Genomic DNA, 16,548 nt, shown 5'->3' with positions numbered 1-16,548 from the left:
GTGCCCCCATGCTGATAAGTTCTTAATTTTTTTACAGTCTATTTGTTTTTTATTGCCAGAAGAACTTTCACTCTGCCAGTGGTTCTCATTTACAATAATGGTTTAGATGATACTTATAAAAAGATGTTCTCGTTTTCTTTAAGTAATTTATAGAAACTAATTTTTTAAATGTGGCAATTAAGATTAAGTGCTGTAATTGTTATTAATAAATCATTGAAAATTTATCACGTTTTGAGTTTTCGTCGTATTTCCGTTTGAATGCACAATCGAAGCGAAAGTTAAGGTCCAATGATTTCGTGTCGATAATTTATCAAAAACGCATTCGTTGTATTTAGATCCTAAATATTGTTTTAAGAGTTCAGTGTCGCGTTATGATCATTAGTGTGTCCACGCCATTATTTACATGGTACACTAACGTTTAAAATTTTATGAAAACAATTTGCAACGAATGAAAATTTATAATTATTTTATACTTAATTAAAAGCACCAAAAAATCTTAAAATGGCTTTTTTAAAAATTGGATTCCATATTTGTGCAATCTTGGTATTTATACGTGGAGTTGAAATTAATAGAGGTATGTTTATTTTTTAATTAATATTACATTTTTTAAACATATTTTATGATTTGATATATATTTTTAACTTTTTAGAATTTTTTAAGATTAGAAAGATTTTTTTATTAATTTATAAAGAATTTCTCTTATACAACTTTAGTTATATAAAAATGAATTTGTTAATAAAAATCTAGAACTTAAAAGCCTAATTTTTCTTATTAATATTCTTAATAACTATAATAATTAAGATACCAATGATTTAAAGTGTGGGCTGTAAATTATGAGTTTATATAAAAAATGAACCCTTAGTACCACTTGTTATAATAAATCTTAGAAGATGATAATATATAAAGTTGTCGCCTAACTTAAAGTATGTAAATCAGCTTAATTTTATAAAAAACAAAATAATATAGTTCAATAGTTACTTAAAACTAAATTAAGGCATGAGTACACCCCCTAATTAATAGTTAATATTCACACCGTGTGACTATTAATCCCGTATAATAATAAGGTCTCGCTTAAATAAAATTTGGTATAGTTGATAAGCGTAGCTATTCAATTTGTATTTAGGCATTAAAAAATTTAATCTCTTAAGAAATGCAAAAGTGGCTCCTGGGTCAACTTCTTTAACTAATGTAGCTGAACAAACTCGCAAGCAATCCTAGTAAAGATAATGTTTTTCAATTTCCATAAATAATGTCATATTCTTGAACAATTTATAGATACTGCCTTAATAGGTTAATATTTAAAATTAGATGCTATAAAAACATTTTTATATTTTTTTAACAATTAACTTCATTTGTTTTAATAAAAATTGATAGTAAATGCCAAAATTAATTCTAAAAAATAGTGATTTTTTAAAATAATTTTTACCTAGAACGTAGGTTTTACACAGTAAATAGAAGTACTTCTTAATTAACCATAAGTTTCTAATTTACTTGAATATTTATCTAATCAAAATAAAAGTTTTAAATTAAATATAAATTATAAATATTTAATGTTTATTTATTTTTTTATCTCTGTCACTTAAGGGAACTTTCCATATCGATTGTCCATTGAAGATTTGGCAACTCGTGATAATGTCATTAACGTACCGGTTTCTGCGTTGCCTACAGGATATGTTGTGAATAGACCTAATTCTGGTTTTAGCGATAAAGTAGATGTTAATAAAGAGGCACCAAGCAAAGAGGTGACTTTATTTAACTTTATTTATGTTATTTAATTTATTATTTAAAATCAAAGTTTATTTCATAACCAAAATTCAAGGTTTCAGAAACTGATATGTATTTACTTGGTGCTATCGAAAAACTGGTGCAGCGGATGGACTCAATAGAAAAACGTTTAAAGAGATCCGAAGAACTTATTCAACACATCATTGAGGGGAGTGCAATAAACAGAGAAGGTGATTTTCTCTTTAATAATATTCATTATTTATTATATTTATATCAGTTACGTATTTAGGAGTTATGACATCCCAGGTAAAGTTTTATTACCGCCCCTACATACCCTGCTCTTTCTGTATTATAGTTACAAAAAAATGCTGCCGCTCCTTAATTCCAAACAAAATTTGCCGTCCCCTTAAATATGTCCCGGTTTAATATGCTGTCATTTTATTTCCTAGCTACATTTTATATTAAAACAAAGCAAATTAGTATTAAAATATTGCTAATCATACAATATAATAAATTTTAAATATAGAAAATCAATTTCATCCTCCTAATTTCAAAAACTATCAAGAACTGTTTAATATTAAAATTTCCGTATGTTTGTTTAAAATCATATGATAAAACATCTGTATGAATGAATAAGGAAAGGTTAGTTCTCCAAAAATTTACAGTTCACCCAAACAGTTTCTTTTTGTCTAACCAGTGGGATATTTTAGGCAATGGAAGCGAGCATACAGTGATCTAAGTTTTTTAATGTTTTGTGTTTATCTTTTATGTCTTTTGATATGATAATCAAATTTGCTTTAAATAATTTTACAGTAATGTTTTCACAACATTATTATAACATACAATCTTACAAAAATATTTTTGTAATATTATTTTTAAAAAATTGTTATCGGGTAATGACTTCTATTTTGTTAAAGTATTTTTGCGAGAATAAAAATATTTCTGTTGAAATATTTTGCATATAACTTAAAATAGCATTATAAACAGGGCTATGAATTATATGCATTTATAAATTTTGTTTGAGCCATTTTGAAGGGTCTTAAGTTTGTGCAATTTTGTTGTTGGATTATATAGTAACGCAGAAGTATTTTTTTGTTTTGGGGATTAGCATGGTTAGGGGAGGGATTCCCCTTATAAACAATAACATCAAAAAAAGAAACTACGTTTTCTAGTCAATTTAATTAAAGTTTAATTAATAAATTATATTTAAATATTAAACAAATAGGACAATGATATTTATTTTATTAAATAAGTAAACTACACTAAAAGGAGTATATAATATTATTTAAATATTTTATATTCGTGATAATGAATCGTATTACTTTATTTTTAATCCTAAATATAGGTGCAATATAGTTGAGTTTTTTATTATTATCACAAAGAAAATAAATAACAAGGTATATTTAACAATAAAATCATTGATTATCTGCCATTGTTTGTTTGAAAATATTAATGAAGTGATATCTTATAAGTAATTAAGAATCTGTGAACGCATAAACTAGTAATTAAGTTTGAGATATTTATTTATGATAAATACTCTTAAGATAAGTTCTTGCCTGAAAAGAATACAAGTAAGCTAATCGTATTTTATTGTTAGTTATAGCTGTATGACTTAATATTATTTTTTAAATAGTATGATTACTATAATAAGTTTATAGTAGCACATATATATTATAAAGTCATTACTTTCTAAAAATTTTAATACAACTACTCTTTAAAATGCGGTTGTATAGTTTTATTACCATGTATAATTATATTTAATACGAAAATAATAAATAATTTTGGATTTATGGTTTCATAATAGTCTATAAGTATTTACTACCAAATATATGACATAAAAAAAGATATGTAATTTTGTTAGTAGTGAAATTATAACATATCATTTTAAATTGAGCATTGAAAAAGGATGGATATTAGTTAAATTTTTTCAAATACATTATGATAAAACTTAAATGTGACTAAAATTTTCAAAATAAAGTATATACGATATTTTAAAATTAAAAATATTTATATTTGATTTAATTGTGATGTAATATTAACAGTGTTATTATCAGTTAAATAGTAATAATATTTAAAGTAAATATACAGAATGATCCATGATGTTTTAATAAATCTAATAACTTAGATCTACTAAATATTTTTCGTCACTTTCTTAAAATTATTATTATACTCGTATTTTAAAACTATTAAAGTATCATCAGATATACTTTTTATTAATTTACAAAAAATAAATATATTCATTTTGTAGAATATATTTTAAACAAAAATTAGTAGCAAAATCATCATTTAATGTTTTGTATTTAAATTTCTACAGCATTTTAAATTTTGTAATAACTTAAATATTTTCATGTTTATTATACGATATTAAAAGTTAGTTTATCTAATTAAGACAATTTAGAGGTAAAGCATATTTCACATTAACTTCAAGTTAAAGTTATCGAATTTTTTTCATGAAAATTATTATTATTTGAATTAGCGTTTGTAATTGAAACTATAATAATTTTAATCGAAAAAGTTGCATACCTAATCCCAACAGTTAAGAGAAGATAAAGAGAATTTTTTTGCTTTTTTCTCAATACAAATTTCATTGTTTGATACCCTAAAATAAACATGAAATTATTCAAATTTTTACAAAATTTAAAACGCTGTAGAAAATGCAAAATTAAAAAAAAAAAAAAAAAAGTTTGCTACTAAATATTTTTATAAAATCTACTTAATAAAATACTCTGTCTATCTTGATAAATTTTTCGTGAATTAAAATTTTTTTTTTTTTATGATATTTTTGTAATTCTAAAGTTCGAGTATAATAATAATTTAAAAAAAAAAACAAAGTATTTAAAGGATCAAAAGTTGTTCGATATGTCAAAATATTGTCGAACATACTTATAATAATTATACATAATTATTAATAAGTATGTATAAATACAATGTAATATTATGTAACATACAATGTCGGTCAATGAGGGGATGTAAAATCTTAATAATAAAAATCATCACGGGCTGTCCCCCCATCAGTAGAGCCTAATTCATACAAGGGCTTTCTTTTTATTATGCCTATTTCAAATATTTAATTTATTTTAGAATAGTAACCCGTTAAAATTAACTACGTATAAATAATAACCAACACTTAAAATTTAATGTTCCAAACTTGTAGGATTACTAATTTTTTCATACTAATTATACTCAATAACTTTTAAATTGTATTATCATATATAGTTTCCAAAATATAATATATATAATGAAATTGTATAAAAATGTTAAATGGGGTATGTCTATCCCTCTAATTCGCTGCCATTTGACCGCCATTGTGTGAACACAGTGGTAAATAAAATGTGTTATTTTTATAATGCTTGGGTAGAGAGAAAATTTTTTGAAATAATAATTTGGATTTTGTTGTTTTAGACCCTTGTCCAGGTAACTTTACGCGTATTGCTCATACATGCTACCACTTTAGCGAGCGACAATATAATTGGAAATCAGCCATGTCAATGTGTAAGAGTTTGGGGGGTAATCTTCTAGAATTTGAAACGAAAGAAGAACAAGTTGATATAATGAAATTTTTGACCAGTGATAAATATCTTCGTGGTAAGTGTGATTTTTATTTTGGCTACTAAATCATTAACTGTTTTAAATAAAATTAACTTAAAATTCGTTTTTTTTAATTTGATTGTATTATATTAACGGTTTTATAGGTTACGATTATTGGACTGGTGGTTTAAATCCCGGGTTATTATGGATATGGGCCAATAGTGCCCGACCAGTGGTACCGAAAGACTCTAACAGATTGGAGGACCAAATCGCCGGATCGGGTCGATGTTTGAGGTTGGCAATTAATTCGGCAAGTAAAGGATACGGTTACAACGGAGCCGAATGTAGTAACCGGCATAGATATATATGCAAACACGAAGAGAATGCTACAGAAAAAGCACTTACTAGGATACATAAAGCTTTAAGAGATAATAGGGATAAAATAATATCCGTAGCAGTCTAATAAATTGAATATGCTACTACAAATATTTCTGATAGATACTTTAATTTATAAAAAATGTATGTATACTACTGTGTTATCGAATATTTATTAAATTTTATTACTCTATTATATTAGCCTTATGCGTAATACTATTAATTTTATTCAGCTGTACAAAAGAAAATAAGACATTTAAACGAAAAATGTGATAACTATTATTACACTAATAGAATAGAAAATAAGATATTATCTATAGTTAATGTGCAATAATATAAAATATGAAAGCAATGAGCGCATATATGCAACATTTATTGGTATGACTGCTGTCACCGCTTGAGAAAAGTACAGTGCGGTCCATCATCCAATTGTATCCCAGCTGAGAATTAGCTTGTTTAAGGAGTTCTGCGCCAACTTCTGTGCGAATTCTAGTATTGTAATCGTTCAACCAACGAATCTAAATTATAAATACAAGTATTAAATTTATTGAATTAAAAAAAATATTGTAGTACTAACTTGTTTAGGGCTGAGCATAGTATAGTTAATTAGTCTTGGTTCAAACGGAACTAATGTGATTGGAGTAAACGTCAAATACTTGCTGGTTGATGTGTCATTCTATAAAAAAAGTTACTTCGTAAATGTTAGTTTATACTACAATACAAAATACTAACCTTTGCTATCACTTCAAGAATATTCTCTAAACGGATGCCAAAATGATTTTCTTTATAAAATCCAGGTTCTGAAATAAAATTTTGTTGTATTATCGTATTTTGTACTCTATATTTGAAATAATTCCAAGCAGTGTTAGATTGATCCATTAGGAGGAATGACAATTCCATCGCGCTGGTTCGAATTGATGGCTTAAAGTATGTGTAGTGTAGACGTTATAAGAAATACAATAGTCGTAAGCTGGAAAAATCGCTTGTAGGCATGATGACATGTAAGATCATACTCAATATGGTATTAACACAAGTAATTAATTTGTGTTGAATAGTAAAGGAGAACACGCGTAGTTCAGCAAAGGATTAAAGTTAGACAAATTTTTGAAGTAAAACTTAAATGACAAGAGGTGGATTAAGACCTCGGAAATTGTTTGTGTCTCCCGATGAATAATAATAAAATTAAAAGACAGTAAACAATTAAAAACGATTGTTTTTTTTTTTATAATTTATTATACATACCATCTGATATAAAATATCCTTCTTGTAGCACCACATCACTCGTTTTTTGACCATAGTACATATTTACAGGGGCTAAAACAAACATATTTATTAAAAAAATATTCTTAAACATACTAAATAATCTGTCTTTGATATAACTCAAATTATCTACAATAATTTTTTTTCAGTAAGATAAGTATAAATATTAACATGAATGAAAACAATGATTTTATTTGTTTGGAAAGTATAATTCCAGATTCAAATGTCTTTGAAATGTAAACAGTGCACTTAAATTTTTCATGATCATGGAAATTTGGTTATTTTACATAGTTAACTTTGCATCTCAAACACCCCGAGCCTTAATGTATAAGATAAAATTCACTAACTGTGAACATGCTGCTAACGTCATTGGCGCCCTAGAACAATATATACTTATATATATTTAGTGTCCCTATTTAATATATTTTTAAGCAAAATACATCTTATGAAAAAAAAATATGTTTCCATATTTTTTGGCGACTTTCAAATGTTTGGTGCTCTAGGGCACCTGCCCCGTTGTCCCTACCCTCACCATAACACGGTATTGGCTATAAAATTTAAAAAAAAATGTTAAAATAAAAGTGTTTGTGGTTTTGTTGTCTATCATGTTATTAAGTTTAAAAAAATAAAGGTTACGTTAAAAAATTTGTTTTTAATTTAAAGACTTCTTTTATCCTAGAACGGATAAAAAAATAGATTACATATTATAGATTTATGAACTAAATAATTTTTCTCTTTATAAAAAATTTAAATATTTTAATTGTTTCTGAGAATATTAATATCTTACCCACATCGATCAATCAATTTGTAGATATTGATATAAATTAAACATTTTATAGGAGAAATTAATATACTATCCCAAATTTTTTCTAGTTTTTTCTGATCTATATGACATTATATGATTATTATTTATTTATTTTGAAATATTTAGAGTGAATAAATTTTCTAGTATTAAAATAATTAAAATTTATTAAAAATTGAAGTTTGTACAATTTCGAAGGTTCCATATTTTAAAATAATACTAATTATTTATTTGTAATAAATAATTGTTGAGTTTCTTAGGATAATTGCACTCAAAAATCACAGTAAATTACATATAGCCTACACTGATAAAAATATATAAGATAATTAGTTTCATAAACTTACGTTCGTGGACTTTAAGGAATGTCCCAATTCCATGGGCAGTACCATGTTTATAATCATAACCGATTTCCCAAAGAGGTGCTCTGGCGATAACGTCGATTTGATTGAGTCTTAAAGTATTTGGAAATGTGAATGAAGCTAAATCGATTGAAGCCATAAGAACTCGAGTATAGGCATCAATCTGTTCAGCTGATGGCTGGCCAAAATGATTGGTCCTAGTAACATCCGTAGTACCATCTAAAAGACATGTGCGTTTATTTAGCATCAATTTAGTGTATTATGGGTTTAAACATCATGAATTATGAAAAATAAAATTGTAAAACAACAAACATAAATAACTGAATAACTTAAAATTAAAAAAAAATAATTTTACAAATTTGTTTATTAGTTATTTTATATCTAGTTTTAAGTTTTCATAATTTACTGCGACAAGTGTATATCTGTTATCATAAACCTATTACTAATACTCTTTTAAATTTTTATTAAATATGCGATAAATCGTTATTTAAAATAAAACTAAAGTAAATTCGGGTAATAAAGCTTAGCTAACCTTGTATTAGGTCTATCTAGACCTTATACAAAGTATAATACAAGCTAGGCCTTATTACCCGCACCCACCATGCTATTTTTACCACAAATTTAAAAATGTATTGGGGTAACATTATGGATGTTTAAATAATGCGATTAATTTTTTTATTACTTGACATTTAATGGTCACTGTCGGCATGACCTTTATCAATTGACCTATTCACCTAAATAATAGTAAATAGATAGTAGTAACATAATCAGAGTATTTAAAAGTAATTTGATAACTATCGTTGGCGGTATTTTTTATCAATATCTTATCAAAATAAATACTTTATATTTTTTAAAATTACTAATTTAAAGTTAGAAAAAATTGTCTAAAACTAATCTCTCTCTATATACTATCTTCCCCTATTCTTATATAAAATTGTTATAATAAATGCATAAAAGAAAAAAATGGCAAATAGATATTAGTACCTATACAGGAAATTAGCACATTAATCATGAAAGCGAAGTAGCAAACTTTTGACAGGTCACTTATTAAAAATAAATAAATATTGAATAGACAGTTGTACACATTACTACTCACATAAAACGCCCCTATAGTAATACACAATTTATTAAATAAACAAAAATATAAACTCTATTACACTCCAGAAAATTTATTTATTAAATACAGGAACAGATCTAACATTTTTTAATGGGAATGCTCAAAACATTTTTTTTTGTACAAACGGAAAACTTGAGTTTATTTACCTAATAGCTCATTTTATTTTTGCCTACAAATATTTACTTCAACAAAAGGAATTTTTGAGTCAGTCTCAATCATCTACATCTTTTGAAATAATTATTATAGGTAGCCAATTATAGTTTTTTAATTGTTGATACCCATACACGAACAATTTTTGCTTCTTTAAGTTCTTAGTATAGGGTGAGAAAATATCATTGAAACTTACCCCAATAATGGGCTCCACTGTCAATAACTAGTGTACTTGATGCTTCTAGTTTAAGACTGCTAGCTGTTGAAGGTGTATAATGAGGTATTGCTCCATTAGGTCCGTAGCCTACAATTGACTTAAAGCTCATCCCTTTGCTAAAATTTTGCCCTTCCCTATATTTGTCAACTATTGTGGCCACAGCAAATTCGGTTAATTGTTTTCCGTTATTGAACTATTAATAAAGATGAAATAATTAATTAAAATATATTATATGTTAACGTTCTTTTGAAATTACAATCAATAATATCGCAGTCACAATAAAAATATTAAATAATTCATTTATAACCAATACATAGTATGTTTATTTAAAGTAAAATAATTTTATTATTAAAACTGTTGGTTAAGAAGTAAGTACCTGTTCATAAAGCGAAGCAATAATATTGCACATAGCCGCTGAGTCTCTAATATGTGACAATCGCATACCAAGTTTCTCCACTGGATTTTTTTCAGCCATCATATACATTATAGGTGAAGGAGCCTGAATTCTTTTATCTGGGTTGACCTGTTATTTATGTTCATTAATAATACTAAATTATTATTTTACTAATTAAATAACTAAGTAATGAGTAGTATTTTTTATTACTGTTATTAGGTACATAGATAATACTAATTATACTCAATGTAATTACAAACAATGGCAAATTTAAGGTGAAACCCAAAGAAGTTTGTTTTAAACTTTATTAAAAATAAATACTATTTCAAAAACAGTTGGCCTTATTTTTATTTAAAAAATAAAAATGTTATTGCTTGTAATAGAAATTATCCATTTCAAAAATCTCAAGGTTCATTCAGTTACATTCTCCCTCTATAATACATGCCACTAAAAACATTTTTTAAACACATTTAAATTAAAAACTATGATGAAAGCTTACCTTAAGGAAAATGTATCTACTTGCACCATTATTAAATTCTGTTGCCGCGGGTATAAGTACTTTTCGCCATAACATTGAATACGCCTTTAATCTTTCTCCCGCAAAGTTATAATCTTCAACTCTTCATTGAATTATGAGTTATGTTATTATTTTTTATTTCATAAGTACTCATTTAAATTTAAATGTGTCTATGACTTTATATTTACCTTACGCAATGAGCAGAAACACAATTATCAGTACGAAGGTGTTTGCGAACTTCATCACTTAACTTTGTAGGATCAGTGTACAAGTACACTTGATCCTTGCTTAAAATAACATACGCCCTAAGAAATGGACCATATGGTATATCATGACCTCGTATATTCAAAAGCCAAGCAATTTCATCTAATGCCGTAACAACCATGGCATCAAAACCCATAGATGCAAGTTTTTTTCTTGTGTCATCTAATTTAGTTTCCCATGTTTTTCCTACAAATAAAAATATTATGTAATTTCATGTATGAATTAATTATTTCATCAATGCCGTCGGTTAAAAACACAACAAAAGCTCATATTTTTGACACTTTTTTTTATAAAAATGTGTACTTACACATTACTTTTTTACAAATATTAAAATTTAAAAAGTAAAATGTTATGGTAAATTTGCCATGTTAATGCTCAAAAACTAAACTTCATTTTTACAACAAAAAATGTAAAACCTTTTGTAAAATTGGAAAATGTGGCTCACGAGTTTTTTTCGTGCAAGTATTTTTTCTTATATAAACATTGTATTTACCCGCATATTCTAGGGGCCAGACGTAGGCTTTGTACGCTGGGTAATTCGGGCGAATGTCATCCTCCCAAATTTTATCTATCAGATTATAATTGATTGGAACTAGATTAATAGTAGCGTTTGTCAAAACTCTTTCCATAAATTCCCAGTCACCGTTAGATATAAATTTCAGGTCAACTCCTATTCTTGAATGTGGTTTCATTTTTTCTAGTATCCATTCGTCTAGTCGAAGCTAAATATATAAAACACAACGTTATAAATTATGCCTATTTTATTTATCGATGTTAAAAAAAATATTTTACAGATTCTCCGTGAACAAGTAACTCCCAGTCACAAGATAACTCTTCGTTAGCTTGTTGGTGGTACATCCATACGGTCCAGAAAATTGCTTTAGTTTGAGTTATCAAGGCGATACCACCTGTTCCACCAAATCCAGAAATAAATTTAAGTCTTTTGTCATGGTCAGCTACCTCTTCATTCTTTAATTGTAAACGAATAATTTAAAAATAAATTAATACATCATTGCTGTTGTTTCATTTAGATTTACTTGATGTTCATCTGTATCATACACAATATATCCATCAAGAGGCGGCCCGTGGTAAGCGTTGGCTTGTTTCATTTCATGTCTTAATCTTTTGAAAATATATATATATATTTATTGAATAAATAATTGTATAAAAATTAATAAAAGTTTGTATACTGTTCAAGAGTTTTAGATGAGTCCACCCGGTTGATGGGCTGCTGTATGTTTTCCATAGGCGGACATAACTTACGACCCAATGGCCTATCGAAGTCCGTGTTATTTCCATTCACTAGAATGCACAGTACATCTGAAAATAAATAGTACTTCATATTATAATGTGAATTTTTCATTAAATATTTTTATAACATATGTTTTTAAAAATTCAAAGCGATTAATTTTCATTAATTTTTTTTTTCTTTTTTTTTTTTTATTTTATTTTACTTATTCATTTATTTTGCATGTATACTTTGATATTAATATAATTTGATGTAATAAATTTAAAAAAATTAGTACGAGATAAACTTTAAAACGTTATTTTATAGATTTCCTATCGAACAATTTTTTTTAAAGTACAATTGTGTTCTCATTCCTAATTGGATGTCATTAGTAATTTGAGTAATGTATTACGGTATTTTGTTTAATCAAATCATAAAATAATTCCTGCATGTGGAATATTTTTTCTTGTTAAATAACTACTTAAGTTAATAAACACAACGTGTATAACACATTGTGTTGTTCGAATAAGTGATTAAATTATTGTTAGTAATAGCAATGTTATTTTAAAATCTTAATTACCATACCTTTATCAACTCAGCATACTAAGCTTTTAATTAATGTAATAACAAAAGAATTATATTTTGTCATAGTATTAATAAATAAGCATAAATTATATTAATTCATACATTACATGTATTAGTTATGTAACTAATTAAACTATATAACAGTAAATAAATAAATAACTTATTATTATTTTATGTTAATTAATAATCAGTATAAAATAGCATCTACAAAAAAAAATTATAAGATGATCTGTACAGAACTGTCTTAGATATTGTCTGCCTAATGTAAAATTATGATAAAGTACCATCTTTAAAATATTTTATTATTATTATTACTCTATTTATCTTTAACGTTTTCTACTAAAAGCTATACTTTCTATCAGAGAATACAGGAAAGACTTCCTATACTTCGGTACTTATAGATTTAGGCAGAACGCGTTTTCAAATAAGCAGATTAATTTATCATATATATAAATTGTTTGTTTCATACTTAAAAAATGTAAAGCATGCGGCCTCTGTCACCATGAGATATCCTAATTTTACAAATAATTTAATAAAAAAAATTTATACATTTTTTAATTTGGTTGAATATTGTTTAATATATTTTATCTTTCAAAAAATAATACACATATTTAAAAATTAAAAATATACGTAACATGTTTTTATTTTTTAAATATGATACAAGTAGATTATTATATTAATTAATATAAATGTATGAATATTTTTTTAATGTTAATTTTTTTCTTTACATAGAATTATTATTGCTTAATTTCTTCTTAAGTTATAAGTAAGTTAATTGTTAAATTTTCACATAATTGCATTATAAGTTATTATATATTTTTAATTTATAAATTATTTTTTTTTATAAAAAAAAAAATTATATAAAAATAATTCTTGTTAAAATTTAAAATATAACAAAGTAATATGACTCATTTCAATATTCTATATGTCAATGTACATAGACTAATATTAGTATAATATACATATACTAATATTATAATTTAATAGCTCTTTTTACAGCCCTCGTTGAAAAATTCAATAAAAATTTTACGTACATAAAAAGGTCATTCTTTTTTTACTATTATAGGGAACAGCATACATACATACATAAGTACATATATAAATATATACATTTTTTTTTTAATTTTAGATAGATGATATTAGTGAACCTAGCTTTTACTAGAGTATATTTTCTAGGTACTCGTGGGATCGCCTTTATAGTCTATATGAATCTATGCGAGACACTTTAACATAATAGCACGTATTCCTATCAGTGAAGCATATCTGTAGAAACATAATCAAATGAAGTACAGCATCTAACTAAAATTGTGAAAATATTATACTTTTCCCTTGTGGGTTAAGCCATGAGATTACTATATAAAAGTGTGAAATCTTATAGGTTGAAAATCGCATTTATCCATATAGTTATTATTGAAAAATACACACCACTACCACAAATAAAATAATATTACTTTATTATTTCAAGTCTTAAGAATTTTTTGTTCGCCGATGAGTGTAGTAATCGTATGATTTTGACCCAATTTTCTGACGGCATTTAAAATCCCAAGGGTTGCTGCATTGTTTTATTAAAGGTTGCGAACGTATTGACATTTCAAAAACCGTTAGACGCTTAGCGTTTCCATTATTATTATTTTTATTCTAGGTCGTCAAATAAACATTACAGTTTTTTTCATTTTTACCCCTTATATAAATTTCAAGAACGTTTACATGTTTAAATTTCTCATTCAATTTAATGAATTAAATTAGAATCAATGGTTATGCAAGGTAATATCTAGCACTCTCTGACAAATAAAGAGAGCTTTTATGTATCATTGATCCAATGATATTTTGTAAAACTTTATAACTTTTAAATATGTTTTATACTTATGATAGAAAAAATTGTGTATTTTCATGGTATAAACGCATGAATTTTCAAATTATTATGAGATAAATTATTTATAGCAAACTAATCAGCCTATGATTTAAAAATTGAATTAACTTTTATTTAATAACTAAGTCCAAATAGTTATCGATAACTTAGATGATAATGTAAATTCAATGATTATTGAATTTTTGTTAACCATATATATTTTATGGTTTTAAATAGTGATAAACTATTGCATATAATAATGTATAATGTTTTATTTATATAGAGTGGTTAAATATTGTGGAAGAAACATACTCGGTACAGAAGAAAATTTTTGGGACAGACCAATTCACTATTTTTGTTAGCAAAAGATTTTTCTTAGAAAAAAATGTTAACTTTAGAAGGCTGTTTTCTTATTGTCCCGTTTTACGCTTTTATTATACACTACTATTATGGTGAGAATCAGTGAACATTTTATCTCATTCAAAATATATTTATATAGACACGTATGATAGCCTAGATGCGTGGAAAGAACATAAATATTAATCACCGATCAAAGGCCTAAGTTGATGAATATAACATCAAAAAAGTCATCATTTTAGGGGGCCCCTTTACTTTGATATTATATCCTGAACAAATCTATGCTTAATGTAGTTGAATGTTGTCAACACATTTTTTTTATATCCAATATATTTACGAGTAAACAAATATTCAAATATTGGAGAACGGCTATTAGTTTAAAGACAACTAGAACCAAAATAATTTTAACCTTATCAAACAGATATTGAAAATGTACATACCAATAATAATACTAGATGCACAATATTTAAGTTAAAATACTAAAACATTAGTCTTGCTATAAAAGTTAACTAATAATTATTTTTTTATCTAATAAAAAAATTAATTATAATAAATAATAACAATTTTAAAACGACAAAAATCATTGAAAATGGGCGGCGTCATCATTTTATTAATGTTAGCTTTTGGTTTACATTTTAAGTGTATAGGTCTGTAAGACAACGCCCCACTTACGGAAACGGCCTACCGCGGATGTGCTATGTCGTAGCACCTTCAAACTATATTGGTAGAAGTAATAAATACGCTAGTGATTTTAAAATGGGTATAACGAAAGTCGAGGCGAAAGAAACTGAATAGCCACAAAAAACTTCCGTTAAGCGTCAAATCCATATAAAAGGACTTAATAACTATTAACCTGCGACCCCTTTTTTTCAGATGTGGTATATTAGAAATTTTATCGAGGCGTTCGGTAGGTAGGATGTACTTATTTATATTTTTCTTTTGAGGTGACATTTGTTATCAATCGGTCACCCAATAATAATAACAAATAAACCCATTATAAATTTTATTCACAGAATAACAAATCATATTGATAAATAATATTAAGTCATGCTATTGGCTCAATGGGGGGTAAAGTTTTATCGAAAACACCTTTACCTTCCTATAACGATTAGACAACAGTAGTCAAATTAAATAATTCAATATTTTAAATTTTTTTCAGGAAAAAAAATAAAATGTTATCGATTAATTAAAAAGTACAAAATTTGTCTATTTTGCGTTGAATATTTTAAATTACAAAAAAATGTATATTAACAAAAGTATTAATAATATAACATTTACATGGAAAACAAAAAAAAACTTCATATTGATGGTGTAAATGATTAATTATAACTGAAGCAATAACACTTTTACATTACATCAACAGTAACTAAATAATGTTCAATTAACTAATAATAAAAAGTGTTATATTTTAGTAGTTTTGTATTAGACAATTAGTAATATGTATATTTAATAATACGCTGATCTCACAATAACAAATATTAAAATATAACGACAATAATTTGTTTAGTAAATCTATTTTTGGATTTTTAGAAAAAATAATGGTAAAATTTAATAGTTTACTCCAAGACAGAATTGGAGTAAGTTTATTTTTAATATAGGATCCAGTCTGTAATAATATAACTGTTATACTTACATATCATTAGTAAACATAGTGAATTCATTTTTTTTTACTAGAACTGTTCAAAAACAATTTTTGTTCAATTGCATAACAATTATCCTTTTTGCAAGAAGAATTACACTTCAATTATGTACAAAAGTTTTTAAATAAATGAACGCCACAGTTACTCCAGCAATGCACTTGGAGTGCTTTTAAACTTAAAG

At 25.7% G+C, this 16,548-nt stretch overlaps 2 protein-coding genes across 2 annotated transcripts; one reads left to right on the top strand and one right to left on the bottom strand.

Moving 5' to 3' along the window:
- The first annotated feature begins 216 nt into the window (after positions 1 to 216).
- LOC126902531 (CD209 antigen-like protein B) lies at positions 217 to 5,844 on the top strand. Its single transcript, XM_050679907.1, has 5 exons — positions 217 to 574; positions 1,585 to 1,742; positions 1,820 to 1,955; positions 5,128 to 5,310; positions 5,418 to 5,844. The coding sequence occupies exons 1-5, from the start codon at positions 502 to 504 to the stop codon at positions 5,714 to 5,716; spliced, it is 849 nt and encodes a 282-aa protein (XP_050535864.1). The 5' UTR covers positions 217 to 501; the 3' UTR covers positions 5,717 to 5,844.
- LOC126902509 (xaa-Pro aminopeptidase ApepP-like) lies at positions 5,740 to 16,483 on the bottom strand. Its single transcript, XM_050679871.1, has 14 exons — positions 16,361 to 16,483; positions 11,899 to 12,028; positions 11,746 to 11,830; positions 11,501 to 11,677; positions 11,202 to 11,430; positions 10,633 to 10,894; positions 10,427 to 10,547; positions 9,910 to 10,056; positions 9,513 to 9,726; positions 8,035 to 8,268; positions 6,871 to 6,942; positions 6,361 to 6,428; positions 6,206 to 6,304; positions 5,740 to 6,146 (listed from the first exon to the last, which is right to left on the bottom strand). Exons 1-14 carry the CDS (start codon positions 16,386 to 16,388, stop codon positions 5,949 to 5,951), a joined length of 2,064 nt encoding a protein of 687 aa, XP_050535828.1. The 5' UTR covers positions 16,389 to 16,483; the 3' UTR covers positions 5,740 to 5,948.
- Between the last annotated feature and the right edge of the window lie 65 nt (positions 16,484 to 16,548).

This window comes from Daktulosphaira vitifoliae, unplaced genomic scaffold (assembly GCF_025091365.1).
Source record: "Daktulosphaira vitifoliae isolate Bord-2020 unplaced genomic scaffold, ASM2509136v1 Scaffold_3, whole genome shotgun sequence".
NCBI lineage: Eukaryota > Metazoa > Arthropoda > Insecta > Hemiptera > Phylloxeridae > Daktulosphaira > Daktulosphaira vitifoliae.
Note: the sequence above shows the minus strand (reverse complement) of the source record. Positions and strands in the feature narration are given on the sequence as shown.